This window comes from Sturnira hondurensis, unplaced genomic scaffold (assembly GCF_014824575.4).
Source record: "Sturnira hondurensis isolate 20B ecotype Veracruz unplaced genomic scaffold, ASM1482457v3 Scaffold0007222, whole genome shotgun sequence".
In the NCBI taxonomy this organism is placed as follows: Eukaryota; Metazoa; Chordata; class Mammalia; order Chiroptera; family Phyllostomidae; genus Sturnira; species Sturnira hondurensis.
Window position 1 is genome coordinate 2,047,238 of NW_028079853.1, and position 17,942 is coordinate 2,065,179.

At 39.1% G+C, this 17,942-nt stretch overlaps 2 protein-coding genes across 6 annotated transcripts in view; one reads left to right on the top strand and one right to left on the bottom strand.

The window, feature by feature from the left end:
- EAF2 (ELL associated factor 2) overlaps positions 1–16,262 on the bottom strand; it is a 50,931-nt gene extending 34,669 nt beyond the window's left edge. The window contains exons 1-2 of one of the 2 annotated variants that reach the window (XM_037051516.1): positions 16,069–16,262; positions 2,297–2,391 (exon numbers count right to left, since the gene is read on the bottom strand). In XM_037051516.1, the coding sequence (XP_036907411.1) occupies positions 2,297–2,391; positions 16,069–16,243 (270 nt within the window). In that variant the 5' untranslated portion in view covers positions 16,244–16,262. Of the gene's footprint in view, positions 1–2,296; positions 2,392–16,068 lie in introns of those variants that run through there. The other variant, XM_037051517.1, reaches the window with a different exon arrangement.
- A 122-nt stretch (positions 16,263–16,384) lies between these two features.
- Positions 16,385–17,942, top strand: part of IQCB1 (IQ motif containing B1) — a 58,323-nt gene continuing 56,765 nt past the window's right edge. For 3 of the 4 annotated variants that reach the window (XM_037051518.1, XM_037051521.1, XM_037051520.1), the window contains exon 1: positions 16,385–16,486. The gene's annotated coding sequence lies outside the window, so the exon portion shown is untranslated. Of the gene's footprint in view, positions 16,487–17,022; positions 17,106–17,942 lie in introns of all 4 variants that reach the window. The other variant, XM_037051519.1, reaches the window with a different exon arrangement.

A 17,942-nucleotide genomic window follows, 5' to 3' on the forward strand; every position in this document is an offset into this window, starting at 1 on the left:
GAGGATGTGTTATTATTCCTAACTTGGAGTATACGATCTGACTTATAGAAATAAATTTAAAAACATTCATTTAGACATCTAATTATATCAAGTTATTTGATATAACTGTTGAAACTTTAAAAATGCATTAAGACTTCCAGTCAAGATGGCGGCATAGGCAGATCTGGCTCTCTTTGCATAACCACATCAAAATTACAACCAAAATATAGAACAACCATAACTCAGGAACATCAGAAATGAGCTGAATGAAGTCTGACAACTACAAAATGGAGTTGAATGGAAGTCTGACAACTACAGATTAAAGAAACTTCATTCATCCAGACTGGTAGGAGGGGCACAGAGGTAGAATGGGCTGGTCCCATACCCACGTGTGGTGGATATAAATTCCAGAGAGATATCTCAGGAGCAAGGAATCCCAGCCTCACATCAGGACCACCAGCCCAGGGCTCCAGTGACAAGAAGACAAGTCCTCACAACTCCTGGCTGCAAAAACCAGTGGGGATTGAGTTGGTGGAAGAAACTCCTGGAGCTCCAAGCAGTTGTTTTTAAATAAACCACCACCAACTTCCTCAGACTCACTCCCTCTGAGCTTCAGCACCAGGATAGCAGCCTGAAAGGCACCAGTGGCATACTGAGAGAAACTGAAGTGTCTGGCATAAAGGCAAGCAGAGGCCATTGTCCCACTTCTAAACCCTCTCCGAACAGAGCCATAAACCTCATAAGCTGGAGCCATATCTGACACTCTGTTGACCTGGCTAATACTGTTTGAGCTGAACTGTTTGAGCCTTGGAGATGCCCAGAGACTCTGCCCCACCCAACTTAAGAGCCTACCCAAGCTGGTTTTCCATATGAACACCACATCTTGGATCACACGGCACAACTTCTTAAATCCTCCCAAACAAGCTGGCCTCAGTGAATCCCAGGCCTGAAACTAGCACATATGGCCCTGCTCAGCTGATCCTCCACAGAGGGAGAGGTTGGTGGTCAGTGGTCATAGTCAATCCTTGCAGATGACTGGCCTAGGTAAATCTCTCCCACTGACCTGCCAACAGCAACCAAGCCTCAACTACAAGAAGAGGGTTTACTCAGCCCACACTAACGGAGCACCTCAAGTACCCAGCTTGGGTGTCAGGGGAGGCTGTGCCACTGGACCCTACAAGACACCTACTGCACTAGGCCACACTACCAAGATATGGAGTCAAAGAAGCTCCACCTAATATGTGGAAACAACACAGGGAGGTTGCCAAAATGAGCAGACAAAGAAACATGGCCCAAATGAAAGAACAGATTAAAACTTCAGAAAAAGAGCTAAACAAAATGGAGACAAGCAATCTATCAGGTGCAGAGTTCAAAACACTGGTTATAAGGATGCTCAAGGAATTAGTGAGGACCTCAGCAGCATAAAAATGATCCAGTCAGAAATGAAGGATACACTAAGTGAAATAAAGAACCCTTCACAGGGAAACAATAGTAGAGTGGATGAAGCCAAAAATCAAATCAATGACTTGGAACACAAGGAAGCAAAAAACCACCACGTAGAACAAGAAGAAAAAATAGTCCAAAAAATGAGGATAGTATAAACAGCCTCTGGGACAACTTCAAGAGGTTCAACATGCATGTCATAGGGGTGCCAGAAGGAGAATAGAGAGCGAGCAAGAAATTAGAAATCTCTCTGAAAAAATAATGGAAGAAATCTTTCCTAATTTGGTGAAGGAAATAGACATGCAAGTCCAGGAAACACACACAGTCCCACTTATGATGGGTCAAAGAGGCCTACTCCAAGACACATCATAATTAAAAGGCCAAAGATCAAATATAAAGAGAGACTTAAAAGTAGCAAAAGAAAAGAAGTTAGTTTCCACATGGTTGCCAGATGGGAATGAGGGAGGGAGTGGGTAAAGAGGTGAGGGGATTAAAAAGTATAAATAAATAGTTACAGAGTAGCCATGGGGATGTACAGCACAATACAGGAAATGGAGTAGCCAAAGAACTTATACACATGACCCACATATGTGAACAATGGTAGGGGCATTGCCTGAGGGAGTAGGGGGTACTAGGTGGAGAAGGACAAAAGGGGAAGAATTAAGGCAGCTGTAATAGCATAATCAGTAAAATATAATTTAAAATAGATTAAAATATTTTTAGATTGTTTTACCTAAAATACAGGGTTTTTTCTCTTCTCTGTGTGTATTAACTACTTTAACTATCACTACATGAGTTGTGTAATTATTTTATTTAAATTGAGTGGAAATCTTACAAAAATATCCCTTTAGTCTAAATATATAGAAATACTCACTTCTATATTTGGCAGAGTTATTGTCACCTGTTCACCTTTGCCGACCTCAAGCTCTCCTTCACAAGAAGTGTCAACAGAAGCAGGTTTGAAGTCATCTAAAACCAGACACAGAGACAGATTTTTACAAGATGGGACAACAGCTGAATATCTGGATATCAAAAATATGAGCGTGTTTCAGAGGGATAAATTATTTTTCAACAACCAGTAATTGAAATGATTTAAAAGAATCTTTATATCACAAATACACAAACAAAATCTAGCTTACTTCTATACATATAATTCTGAGAAAAAAAGAAATAGCTATACTCTAAAACAGTATTCTTCAAATCATGCTCCCTGGAATCCTGTTTATATCAATACGAACTAGACTACACTGTTCCAATGCTACAAACTAAATAATGTCAGTGTTTTCACAATGGGTAAAAGCTGAAATTAGTGAAATCTTTTCAATTTTCAGTCCTTTTTCTCCCACACTTTTTTTAAGCCATCATGGGTACCTACTACTACTTGTTTGCTGCCCTAGCAGAATGCAAAATGAATTAATACATGGCAAACACATATTCACAGGGAAACTTAAGAAAAAGCATTCTTATTTAGTTTAACAGCTTGAGTTTTTCATGGACATATACACCACTACAGGATGTATAAATTTAACCATATCTGCCACTTCAGAGAACTTCAAATAGTTATCATATTGAGTTAAATTGTAATTCAAATGATGTCATTAAAATATATCACCTAGAAGGAATTTAGGGTACTGAGATATACTTCACATGCTGAACAGGCAGGCTTAAAAACTTCTAAGATATGAAAACCACTTAAAAATAATTCACATCAATATGTGGGGTCCAGCAGAGGTAAGGCCTGCTTGAGTGTGGTTGTTAGGACAATAATATGGGCATAATAATTTATTATTCTAATTTACACATTTTACCTAAAATGTCATATGGAGCGCTTGAATGTGATAGTTACATTACACAATTCCATGCTTATGATTTTGTAATAAAAGATTTTGTAATAAAAAAGGGGCATTATTTGTGCTGGACTGATACTTCAGATATAGAATTCCTTGGGTTATATTTCTTTTTTTCTAGGTTGCCTCTTTATTAAAATATAACATACATGCAAAATAGAACATAAATCATAAGTCTGACAAATTTTCACAAAAGGGACATATCAGCAACCAGATTAAGAAAAAAACAGTATCAGCCTCTGAAAGGCTCCTTCCAATGACCTCAACTGCAAGAGATTTATCTCTTTTTTTTATAAGATTTTATTTATCTTTAGAGGGGAAGAGAGGGAGGGAGAGAGAGAAATATCAATGCATGGTTGCCTCTCATGTGTCCCCTGCCAGAAACTGGCCTGAAACCCAGGCTTGTGCCCTGACTGGGAATCGAACCACAGCTGCTTGGTTTGCAGGCCTGCGCTCCATCCACTGAGCTACACCAGCCAGGGCAGATTTACCTTAATAGTAACAGGAAAGCACCAAGGCAAAAAGTTTGAATCCAAAGTAATAAGTATTCATTAGTGAATATTAGGGAACTATACTAGTCAATCTTCTAAGTGCTCATCAAATCACCATTGTGCCAATAAACAAAGGTTGGCCCTCTTCACAATCACAGTTATAGTACCTAACACTTATGTAACACTTATTATATGCCAAGCACCTTGCTTAACACCTCATATTTAATTCTCATAACAACTCTATGAAAAGAAATAAAATCCATTCCTCTATTCCTTAAACACCAATTCAAGTATTCTTTTTTTTTTTAATATTTTATTTATTTATCTTTAGAGGGGAAGGGAAAGAGAGAGGAAGAGAAACATCAATGTATGGTTGCAATTCAAGTATTCTTTATAATATGGTTTATTCTTCATGCTTCTTTAATTCAAATTTAATACATAATATAACAGTCCCTTCAAGATTCCTTGAAGGGACTGTTACAAAATCTTGATACTTACAGATTTTAAGAAAAAGTTTATAAAATAATATAAGCAATAAAGGACTTCTAGTCAAGATGGCAGCACAGGCAGATATGGCTCTCTTCTTCGCACAACCACATCAAAATTACAACTACAATATCACTCAGAACAATCCTCACTCAGAACCATCAGAAATTGAGTTGAATGGAAGTCTGACAACTATAGAATTAAAGAAACCACCTTCGTCCAGACTGGTAGGAGGAGAGTAAGCACGGAATGGGCTGGTCCCATCCCAATGTGTGGTGGATAAAAACTCAAGAGAGGTATCTCAGGAGCAAGAAATTCCAGCCCCACACCAGGCCTGCCAGCTCAGAATTCCAGTGCCAAGAAGGTAAGTACCCACAACTCCTGGCTGCAAAAACCAGTGGGGATTGAGTTGGTGGAAGAAACTCTGATAGCCCCAAGCAGTTCCTTTTAAAGAACCCACAAACAGTTTTAGCTACTCAGACTTACTCTTTCTGAGCTCTAGTACTGGGGTAGCAGCTTGAAAGGCACCAGTGGCATACTGAGAGAAACTGAAGTGTCTGGCATAAAGGCAAGCAGAGGCCATCTGTCCTCTTCCTAAACCTCTCTCAAAGCTGGCAAGATGGTGCCATATCTGAGACTCTGTCGACCTGGCTAACATCATTTGAACTGCCTTGGTGATTCCTACACACTCCGCTCCACCCAATTTATGGGCCCACCCAAGCTGGTTTTCCATATGAACACCACATCTTGGATCACACGGCACAACTTCTTAAATCCTCCCAAACAAGCTGGCCTCAGTGAACCCCAGGCCTGAAACTAGCACAGCTTGTCTTCACCTGGGTGTCTCTAAGCCTCACACAAGCAGCACCACCTCATATGGCTTTATAGCTCAGGCAGGGTGGCCTGAGGCAAAACACAGGTAGGGACTGACCTTGGCCCAAAATACCTGGGAAAACCCAGGCCCAGCACACCCAGTGGACAGCTACAGAACATGTCTGAGCACCAACACTCTGGCCCTGCTCAGCTGATCCTCCACAGAGGGAGAGGTTGGTGGTCAGTGGTCATAGTCAATCCTTGAAGCTGACTGCCTGGTAAATCCCTCCCACTGACCTGCCAACAGCAACCAAGCCTCAACTACAAGAAGAGGGTTTACTCAGCCCACACTAAGGGAGCACCTCAAGTACCCAGCTTGGGTGTCAGGGGAGGCTGTGCCACTGGACCCTACATGACACCTACTGCACTAGGCCACACTACCAAGATATGGAGCCAAAGAAGCTCCACCTAATATGTGGAAACAACACAGGGAGGTTGCCAAAATGAGCAGACAAAGAAACATGGCCCAAATGAAAGAACAGATTAAAACTTCAGAAAAAGAGCTAAACAAAATGGAGACAAGCAATCTATCAGGTGCAGAGTTCAAAACACTGGTTATAAGGATGCTCAAGGAATTAGTGAGGACCTCAGCAGCATAAAAATGATCCAGTCAGAAATGAAGGATACACTAAGTGAAATAAAGAACCCTTCACAGGGAAACAATAGTAGAGTGGATGAAGCCAAAAATCAAATCAATGACTTGGAACACAAGGAAGCAAAAAACCACCACGTAGAACAAGAAGAAAAAATAGTCCAAAAAATGAGGATAGTATAAACAGCCTCTGGGACAACTTCAAGAGGTTCAACATGAACGTCATAGGGGTGCCAGAAGGAGAATAGTGAGCGAGCAAGAAATTGTAAATCTATCTGAAAAAATAATGGAAGAAATCTTTCCTAATTTGGTGAAGGAAATAGGCATGCAAATCCAGGAAACACACAGAGTCCCAAATAAGATGGATACAAAGAGGTCTGTTCCAAGGCGGATAATTAAAATGTCAAATGTTAAAGATAATGAGAAAATCTTAAAAGCAACATGAGAAAATAAGTTAGTTACCTACAGGGGAATTCCTATAAAACTGTCAGCTGATTTCTCAAAAGAAGCTTAGCAGGCTAGAAAAGACTGCCAAGAAATATTCAAAGTCATGAAAAGCAGGGATCTATAACCAAGATTGCTCAACCCAGCAAAGCTATCATTTAGAATCAAAGGGCAGATAGAGCTTTCCAGACAAGAAAATAAAAAAATTGAAGGAGTTCATCATCAACAAACCTTTCTTATATGAAATGTTAAAGGGACTTATTTAAGAAAAAGGTTAAGATCAAAACTATGAAAAATAAAATGGCAAAAATCCATATCTATCAACAATTTAATCTAAAAAACAAACTAAGTAAACAAGAAGAACAGAGACAGAGTCATGGGTAAGAGAGCATTTTGATGGTCTCCGGATAGGAGTGGTGAGGGGAATGAGTGAAGAGGTGAGGGGATTAAGAAGTACAAATAGGTAGTTATAGAATAGCCACGGGGATATAAAGTACAGTATAGTAAATGGAGTAGCCAAAGAACTTATATGCATGATCCATGGACATGAAAAATGGTTTGGGGATACATGAGAAAGTGAGGGGTGCTAGGTGGAGGGGGCAAAAAGGAAAAACTGGGACAACTACAATAGCATTAACAGTACAATGTAATTAACAAAATAAAAAATAAAAAAGCATATAGGAGCAAAACACAATATAAGCAATATGAAAAATGTTTGTTACAATGTACTCTTAGGTAGTAAGACTGAGCATAAAGATTAGACAGAAGATAAATTGAGGCATTTGTTAGTAGTAGCAAGGTAATGATAAAGATGAAAGATAATTAAGGTGTTAAATTTTAGATGCTTGAAAGAGGTTTTGGAGAAAGGTTTTGGAAGAGGTCTTAGAGAAATAACTGTTAGTGTCAACTTATGAAGTAATTTTAAAGAGAAAAATCAGAACTCAGCTTGAGTGTCACAGAGTTCTGAACAGAAAGTACAAAGCAGAAGAGAAGGCAGATAAATCCAAGAGAGTGAACTAAGATACAAAACAAAACAATAATAACAACAGGTATAACTTATGTGCTAATTAGTTTGTTTAAAATTTTTTTCCTGTTCACTTTTATCTCTAAGTTTCACAATAATTCTATAAAGTAGTGAATATCCCTATTTTACAGATAAGGGAAGTGAGGGTGTAAGAAATTAAGTCCTTTGCCCAAGATTATGCAACTGGTATCTGCTAAAGCTAGAATAAGGAAACACAAAATCCAGCTAGAATAAAAAGATGAGAGCTTGGCCAACAATTTTTGCCGTCAGTTTCATTGATATCAACATCAACCAATGGGGAGAGAAGGTAGCTGCGTCTTCTTTCACATACCTTTTCAGAGACTTCTTCCATTCTTGCCTAGGACAAAGTAGTTTCCAATCAACAAAAGGCTAAACTAACAAAGTACCTAAGCTTGCCCTTTGGCTTTTTCCTGTGCTTTTGCTCTCTTAGAATCTGAATCCTATTTCAAAGTTCCCTCTTCCCTGAAGGGATAGATATGTTTAGGCTTTCCCCTACTTTCCAAAATCTCAATTCTTATCCATATTTGTAGCATTTACCATATCATTCATCAAAATCTAACATATACTACCTAAAATTATTTCATTCTTTGTGAACATGTCATATTGGGCTGTAATTTTTTAAAGCACAATGCCTCATACTTTAATTCCTCCATAATTGTGGCTCCTAGCATGATGCCTTTAATATAACGGGTACATAAGAGATCTTGGTCATTTTCTCTGGTTTATACAGGGTCTGGCAGAAGTAACACCTGTTTGAGTGTCATTGGTAGGGCAATGATATGGGTGTAATAATTTATAGTTTTGATTTGAACATTTCACCTAAAATGTCATGTGTTGAGCTTGAGTGTGGTATTGTTATGTTACAGAATTACATACTTATGACTTTGTAATAAAAGACTGTAATAAAAAAAGGGATGTTGTTTGTGCTGGGCCCTATATTTGTTAAACCTTCTCTGAACCACTTCCAAACTTATTTTTAGGTATAAAGTAATTTAAGTTAAATTATGTATAGAAGCTTGTTTTCCAATCGTTTCCTGAGGATTATATTCACCTTTACTTTAGGACCACTGTTTCTTTTTTTTTCTTTTTAGTAGTTTAATATTTTATTTGAGAAAACTAGGTAAAGGCCAAATACCCTGTCTTGCCCAGAAAACAAAGGAATGCACTAATAAGATACGAATCTTTTTTTCACAGTAAAAATAAATTATATAAACTTTAAGCTCTTAATTTATATATTTTATCTTCTATCTTTTATATGTCATACATGGTCATTGAAGGAAAAAGACCTAAAATACAGATTTATAACAAGAGATGATATATCCTCTTCTCACTCCAAAAGAATGATGTTAATATAAACAATTATAAATTTCAGATAAATGAATAGGCTATATTCTGTAAATGTTAATTTGTTACATAACTGATATATAAATATTATCTTACTACTTTTCAAAATATCTTAACCTAGTCAACTTTTCCTTATGCCCCAGTTTTCCCATTTATAATTTAGGGACTTATTTCTTTTTGTTGATTTACCAGAAATTAAGATATTTTGCTAATAAGAATTATCCTCAAAATCTTACCAATGAAGCAAGATTATCGTTTCTTTATGGTAGATATTGACATATTCCTTTTGTACTTTTCACTAGCATAATTGTGTTCTCATTAGGAGGCACCCATTACTTAATATTTGACAATAAAAATTCTCTATAATAGGTAAAACATTAGAAATTACATCCTAAAGTAAAACCATGGCCCTCTGACCTCCCATGTTTTTCTGACACTGACACAAATGACAATACTGAGAAGGTATGACTGTCATTAGACTACATCTAAATAATCCTTCGAAGTCAGAAAGGTAACCCCAAGCAGTGAAGCAGCAGACCAGCAGGAACCACACAGACCCAGAGAATGAATAAGTCCAATCTCAAGAGACAACTATAACTTGGCTCTAGCCGACTGCTGCCAAAAAGAATATGGGCTAGGTATTGCCAGATTATCTTTCGATTTTTAAAAGATAAACTGGTAATCCAGATTTCTGTATAAAAGATCTTGATTTGGGAGCATTTACAACTCATTCATGATAGTTCTGAATGGTTAACTGTGTGGGTCAAACGAAGCATCTCTGCCCTGGCCAGTGTGGCTCAGCTGGTTAGAGCATCATCCAGTAACTGAAAGGCTGCAGGTTTGGGGCCCATACCTAGGTTGCAGTCAGGACCCGTAGGCCAGGGGCACATGAGAGGCAACCAATCTATGCTCCTCGCTCTCCCTTCATCTCTCACTCTAAAACCAATGAAAAAATGTTTTCAGGTGAAGAAAAAAATAGTATTTCTAATGTAAAATTCTGCCAATAGGTTAAGTAGAACCTATTTTGTATTTAAAAACTGGTTATTTTCCTTTATAATAAGTTATTATTTTTTATCTTTACAACATCTATTTGAATTGAATATTCTCACCCATATTTTGCCAATGGGGCACTCATCAGTAATAAAACCAGTATAAGGTCAAGTCAAGAACTCAAGCCACATTCTCTATCAGAGAATTCTCCACTCATATAGCCTCTTTAAGTACAATTTTTTAACTTTTGTGTATGTGTTAAGTCATAAGTCCCTATGGGCATCTGATGAAAACTTTAGACCAGCTATAGATCCTCTCCACAAAAATACATAAAAATACATATCAAATACAATATAATTTCAAGGGATTTACAAGCCCCTAAACCCTATCCATAAATGCCTATAGTAACTGAGATTACTAAAAAGACAGAAATGCACTAAAAATATATATAGATGTACTTAATGATAAGCATGAACTTATAATCAATAAGTCTATCAAAACTATTCTGAACCTATTTTCATTTCTAATTATTCTACTATTAGGACTAACACATTTCATCCCTTGTTATCTTTTACTTAAGTAATGTTGTTTTTTATTTACCTTCAAACAAGTTTTTTAAAAAGTATACAACTTTTTGAGTTTCAAAGGGTTAAGTATAGTTCTAGAACTTTAGAATTTGTTGAATAATCTCATGGTCATGCTTCCAAATGTCAAATGCATTCTCTTGTAAATTGCTGATTCCAGACTAAATAATTTATTTCTTTCAGTTACCCTTGGTTTGGAACCTTCACCACCAATTTCACTGTATTTATTCTCTCTGGATTTCCTTTATCCATGTTATTTTCTTCAGGTTTATAATACAATTATTTATGTTACATAAAGAACAGAAAAACTTCCTAATTTGTACTTAATAGTTTTCTGTCAGTGTTGATCACTATTCTGACTATTTCAGTTATAATGTCACATAACATCACTATCTCCATAAAAGAATTCAAAATTACTGTAACAAATTTACTTCCTGGGATTTGACTTAATTCAACTAACTCCAAAATCCATCCCACTTCTTATATTCCACACTGATCAGAGAATATTAAGTATAAATATAACTTTAAACCTACTTTCCATTACTGTACTTTTTAGTATTTTCTGACACAAAAATTTAACACACACTTTACTCAGAGCGTCTCTGATACCTCAGAAAATCTCCTTGTAGTCAATGCCCATGAGCCCATCATTTCATGACAGCAAAAAGTGGTACCATTTCCAAACTTAGAAATTTCAATGTTTATTCCTTTATCTGGATACACATTGTAAAACTAGTCCTAGCCCAAATTCAAAATTTATTCTGCTGAGACATGTTACTCAAACTCTTCTACACTGTGAAACATCTGCTAAGCATTGGGTTAATCATTTATAGAACATCCCATGTCTGCCCTACCACATGCCAGACCATCTTTTTGACAGTTTTATTGCCAAGCCCAATAAATGTTTTTGAAAGTCTAAATAAATTACATTCACTGGCATTCCTCATAAACACATAAATATAACCCTTCAAGAATAATGGTGACTACTATTTATTTTCTACCATGCACCAAATATTGTGCTAGGTTGTTTATGCTATCTTACTTAATCCTTAAAAAATTTTTAAATTTATTTATTATTATTACCATTTTACATATTAAAAAACTGAGGCTGAGAGTTTGGAGAATGTTCCCAGAGTAATATAACATATATGTGGTGGAGGCTAGAATTCACATACAGGTTCTTCCAAAGCCTCAGCATATTGGACTGGCATAATTACCGCTTTATATAAAGAATATTACTTTTTCCCAGACTATGTTAACTTCAGTGTTTTTACAAATTAGGTCCACCTGCTCTGTATGAAAGTCAAATCTCCACAGTGGCTGCACAATGGAGATTCCTCAAAAAATTAAAAATGGAACTGTCTTGCCCTGGATGGTATAGCCCAGTGGATTGAGCACGGGCCTGTGAAGCAAAGGGTTGCTGGTTCCATTCCCAGTCAGGGCACATGCCTGGGTTGCAGGCTGAGTCCCCAGTAGGGGACACATGAGAGGCAACCACACATTGATGTTTCTCTCCCACTCTTTCTCCTTCCTTTCCCCTCTCTCTAAAAATAAATAAATAAAATATTTAAAAATAAAAAAATGGAACTGTCTTTTGACCCAGTGATCTCACTTCTAGGAATGTATCCAAAAAAGCCCAAAACACTAGTTCGAAAGAACATAGGCACCTCTATGTTCATTGTAGCATTATTTACAATTGCCAATATGGAAGCAGCCCAAGTGTACATCAGTAGATGAGTGGATAAAACTATGGGACATTTATACAATGGAATACTACTTGGCCATAAAAAAGAAGAAAATTTTACCTTTTGTTACAATATGTGTGGACCTGGAGAACATCATGCTAAATGAAATAAGCCAGTCAGAGAAAGACAAATACCTTGTGACTGTACCTATATGTGGAATCTAATGAACAAAATGAACTAACAAGCCAAATATAAACAGATTCATAGATAGCAGAATGACAGCTAAGGGGTGGGGGGAGAATAGGGGGTGGAGGGGTTGAGCAAAAAGGTAAAAGGACTCAGGGACATGGACAACAGTGTGGTGACTGAAGTGGAGAGGGAGGTATAGAAGGACTACATGGTAATGAAAAAAATACAATAAAAAACATCTCTTATTCTATAGTTTCCTTCCTTCACTATGAGTTCTTATGAGTGAAGATCATATGGAAAATGAGTCTGGACTTCCAGCTAAGATGGAGGCATAGGTGAAACACTGTACCCCCTCGCACAACCAAATTTAAGGACAACAAAGATTTAGAAACGAAAACACAACTAAAAACAAACAGAAAATTAAACTGTACCGAAGTCGGACAACAATGAACCATTCATCCAGACCAGTAAGAAGGGTGGAGTCAGTGGCCGGTGGAGAGGGGTCATGGCAGGAAAAAGCAGTGGCTGCCCGACAGACCCGGGCTCGAAGGTGACGGTTGGCAGATCCCAGGAGTGAGGTGGCAATGGGCAGACCCAGTGAGGGCGCAAGGTGGCTGGCTGTCCATGGTCACACATTGACGTGCAGATAAACCAGGCAAAAAAAACCAAACAGTGAGACACACCCCGCAAACCAGGGCCCCAGTGATGGGAAATAAAGCCTAAAAGCACTGACTGAAAAAACTTTGGGGGTTGAGATGCTGGGAGAGGTTTCCAGCCTCAGGAGAGTTCGTTGGAGACCCACAGGGTCCTAGAATGTACACAAGCCCACCTACCAGAGAACCAGCACCAGAAGGGCCCAGTTTGCTTGTGGGAAGCAGCAGAGGGGACCGAAATCTGAGAAAGAGTGGAATAAATGCCACTGCTCCCTCTCTGACCCCGCCCCCAGTCACAACCAGCGACTGGGCTGACCCACCCCAGTGATAGTTTAGGTAAGCTTTCGGCCCTCATACATAACGAAAAGGTGCGAAAAGACCAAAACAGTATGGCTCAAGAAGAACAGCTCAAAGCCCCAGAGCCAATACTTCTAAGTGACAAAGAGATAGCCAACCCATCAGATGCACAGTTCAAAGCACTGGTGGTCAGGACACTCACAGAACTGGTTGATTTTAGCCGCAAACTAGATGAAAAAATTGAAGGCTCCGCTAAGTGAAATGAAAAAAAAAATGCACAGGGAACCAATAGTGATGGAAAGAAAACTGGGACTAAAATCAATGGAGTGGACCAGAAGGAAGAAAGAAATGACCAAACAGAAAAGTATGAAGAAACAAGAATTCAAAAAAATGAGGAGAGGCTTAGGAACCTCCAGAACATCTTTAAACATTCCAACATCAGAATTGTAGGGGTACCAGAAGGGGAAGAGGAACAGCAACAAGTGGAAAACTTATTTGAACATATAATAAAGGAGAACTTCCCCAATCTAACAAAGGAAATAGACTTCCAGGAATTCCAGAAAGCTCAGTGAGTCCCAAAGAAGGTGGACCCAAGAAGGAACATACCAAGGCACATCATAATGACATTAGCCAAGATTAAAATGAAGGAGAGAATCCTAGAAGCAGCAAGAGAGAAGGAGACAGTTACCTACAAAGGAGTTCCCATCAGACTGTCAGCTGATTTCTCAAAAGAGACCATACAGGCAAGAAGGAGCTGGAAAGAAGTATTCCAAGTCATGAAATCCAAAGATCTACATCCAAGATTGATTTATCCAGCAAAGTTTTCGTTTAGAATGGAAGGGCAGATAAAGTGCTTCTCAGATAAGGTCAAGTTGAAAGAGTTCATCATCATCAAGCCCTTATTATATGAAATGTTAAAGGGACTTATCTAAGAAAAAGAAGATCAAAAAATATGAACTGTGAAAGGACAGCAAACTCACAGTTATTAACAACCACACCTAAAACAAAAGCAAACTAAGTGGACAGCTAGATCAGGAGTGAAACCAGAGAAATGGAGATCACATGGAGGGTTAGCAACAGGAGAGTGGGAGGAGGAGAGAGGGGGAGAAGGTACAGAGAATAAGTAGCGTAGATGGTAGGTAGAAAATAGAGAGGGGGAGGGCAAGAATAGTATGGGAAATGTAGAAGCTAAAGAACTTGTGACACATGGACATGAACCAAAGGGGAGGAATGGAGGTAGGGGTGTGCAGGGTGGAGGGGAATGAAGGGGGGAAATGGGACAACTGTAATGGCATAATCAATAAAATATATCTAAAAAGAAGACAAAAGAAAATGAATCTATCCTCATGAAAAATGACTGGTTTTATTTCAATAAATCTAGAAAAATTCTACCTGCATCAACAACAAGAATAAAACTAAGGGCTGAAAACCTTTTTAATGTATTCACACATTTGGTTTTATTAGGCTTGTTGTTTTGTTTATTGTCATTCTTGTAGGTGGATCAGCTGATTCTCAGATTCTTAAGACAAAATTCCAGCATTTTGAGAACCTTTATAAATGAAAAGCTTTGAAGCACCTGCAAAGTTTTTTTTCAAAAGCTATTTGTATTCACTTAATATGGGTATACCCAAAATATATGAAAATATATTCTTGAGCAAATTATTATCATCTTAAATTTTGTCATTTGAAAAATTAATACTACTGCATACCTGAGGAAAAAGAGAAAAGGAGAGAGGTGAAACTATTTGAGATGACGGCATGGAGAAATGACATAATAACTGCAACGTACTTTTGTAAAATGGGACTGAACAAGGCAAGAGCCTACAGCCAGCACTAACTGTCTCACTGTAGGGAGCTTAGAACAACAGAATATGGAGAATAATCATTAAGGGACATTGTTTAAGATCCCCTCTCTGTTTGCAAATATATCTCCCATTTATTTCATCAATTAGATGTTAATTTTGCTTAGCAAAATCCTAATTTAATTAGGATTTTAATTTTAATAAAATGTAAATATATCATTGGAGAGTTAAAAAAACTATTGGTTCTTCATATCTTTACTGTGAGTTAATATAATTAGATTGTCTAAAACAAACTTTTGGGGAATGTTAAGTTTTAATTGGATGTTTTGACTGAAGCATGGAACAAGTCAGAGTAAAAACCATTAGGATCTCTGGACAGTCTATGGACAGAATATGTGAGAAAGGTAGAATGATGAGACACCTCACAATAAGGAAGTGCAGAGCTTAGAAAAGGAAGTGAAAAAATACCTACCTTACAATTTTAGCACAGAAAAACAAGAGGTTATGATTCAATGATCTCAGTTTCCTTTCTGCTCTATAATTCTATGGGGGCTATTATGCAAAGAATGAATGTTTTACATACCATATCATAATATGCTATATTTTCCCTCCTGAAATATATAACCATCCAACTACTAAAGCAAAAGAACTCCCTTTTCAACCTCAACAACATAAAAAAGTATAATTTATCAAAACTAGTTTCAGAGGACAAACCAAAAGGTAATCAAAAGGAGAAATCATAGGGAAGTAAATATCCTTCCAATAAAGAAATTAATAACACACCCTCCAACAGTTTGATTAACCAGTATTTGACAACTGAATGAAATCAAGAATCTAAAAAAGATGCAGACTATTGGAATGGGTCATAATCTCTCCCCAGGAACACACTAAATAAGAACCCTAATTAGTTAAAAAGAAAAAGTCAAGAAAAGAGAGAATATTTCTCCACCAGTCACAAGGTGTTGTTCCCTTACCTCTAAGTCCGGTCCTTTGCCCCCTTCCATTCGTCACCTTACTGTTTTCCTTTCCACCTCTACCTCATCCACGTCTGTTTCCACAGTCACTCCTGCAGACCTTCACAAAATTCCCCTTTGTCTGTTGGTTTCACTTAAATCCCCCTGCCCCGGGTTTCACCCACACCTGCTGGTCTCCGACTCCTTCCATCTACCCCAGTAGGGCTCCTACAGGGCAGAGCAGAGGATCTCTGAGCACCTCATTCTCCAGCAAAACAAGGGAGTTTGTGAGAACACAACTAGGAGATGTGCCCCCAAACCCCCATAACCCAGAGATCCCCCCTTTTTCCTGGGTTGAGGTCCTCACTCACAGCGCACAGTATGAAAGGCGCAGCGCGGCTGCTTCTCAAAACTCTCGCCTAACTTGAGAATCCGCTCGCGACCGTCGACGTGCCAGGGTCCACTCATCATTCTCCTTCGGCTCCGACTTCGTCTTAGCCAACCGAGATTCTCACCATCTGCCACCTCAGCCCACAGGAGCAGCATTCTCAAACAGAGGAGCAGCCACCCCAGACTCCGCCCCGCGCTCAACGCGCGCGCCGATTGGGCGAATCTGGCATGCTGATTGGCTGCTTGGGTGAAAGACGCCCGCCCCTTGGCTCCAATATTCTGATCCCGCCTCCAGGCCCCTTCCCGCGGTGCGACGCACGCCTCTCTGGGAACGCCGCGCCAACTGTGGTGCGCGGTAGGAGTAGGGTGCTGTGGTGGAAGAACGCACCGGGAGATGAGGTAACGGGCGTGAGCTGGGCTGGGGAAGGAGAAGGAGAAGGCCCAGAGGTGCCAAGGGAGTGGGACCCCAGACTTCTGAGTCAAGTGGCCCGGAATGTAGGCGCTCTTAACGGGGGAATGGGCCTGCTCCAAAGCCTTTCTGTGGAGATTTAGTGTGGAAACTGAGGCTCGGGGGAGGGCGGACTCCGGCACAAGGCCTGATGCTTGGCCCAAGGCCTGAAAGCGCCGAAGTGGTGGCTGAAGTAGGGGTAAAGGAACCCGCGCGGCCTCCGAGCCTTGGTCCTTGGACTTGGCTGGAAGGCGACGCAGTTACCTAGGCAATCGTTTTCTGACCTTCTGTTCCAGAAGTTCCTGGTGCTGTTAGGACCCATGGGGATGGGGCGTGAAGGGACGGGGGGGGGGGGGGGGGGGGGGAAGTATTNGGGGGGGGGGGGGGGGGGGGGGGGGGGGGGGGGGGGGGGGGGAAAGATTCGGAGTTCGGAGCGGTAGATGTTTAGGATCAGTTGCAACTAGATTAAACCGGGTTGTTTTCACAGTGATCCGTGGAGGCAGTAACCCCACAGCCAAGTAGACCAGATTCCCAAAGGATCGCGGCCAGAGCTTGTGCTCTGGCAGCAGGGTAATATTTATAATTGAAAAATGGTAGTCTTGTTTTCTGTCAAAAACTGCATGAGTTTAGTAATGGTAAAGATGAGAGAAGTACCCCCCCCCCGCAAAAGTTAATTATGTCATCAAATTCTCCCTTAACTAATAATATAACCAAACTTGTCGATTTATTGTTCACGGCAGGTAGGTGAACGTGTCTCCCACAATCTATCTGCTGTCTAAATTCGACTCTCAAGATGTACTAATACTGTTTTGTGTGATAGTTAAGTCAATCCCAGAATCTTTGGGTTTGAACCTCATACTTTATCTTTTATGCAAAGTAAAATTAAATATGCTCATTAAAATTGAGGAGAGAATAATAGTTATTACACCTTAGATTGAGAGATTTAAATGAGTGAACACATTAAAGCACTTAAAACTCATATAATAAAAACTCTCCAAGTCATTATTTATTGAGGCTTAATGCAACAATAACATTATAGTGTTACAACACTATAATGCAACATTTTAGGACCATCCTTGGTGACTGCCTTCTCATCTAAATCTTGAGTTATTCTACGGAGTAGAAATTGCTATTTTGCTTATTTTATCAATAGGAAAACTGGTTCAGGGAAGCCCAGTCCTCTGAATCTATGGTCTATATTTACATCATCTATTTGGCACTTAACATTTTGTATAATTATTTATTTTACATATATGATTTGTGTGTGTACACTTTCCCTTCCCAATCAGAACATTGGCCAGAATCTGTCCTATATAAAAATCTTTGTGACCCTTGCATCTAACATAGTGGCCCCCTACACACATTGGCTGAGGAGGATAATGTTTCAGTGATGTTTTATCATGTAAG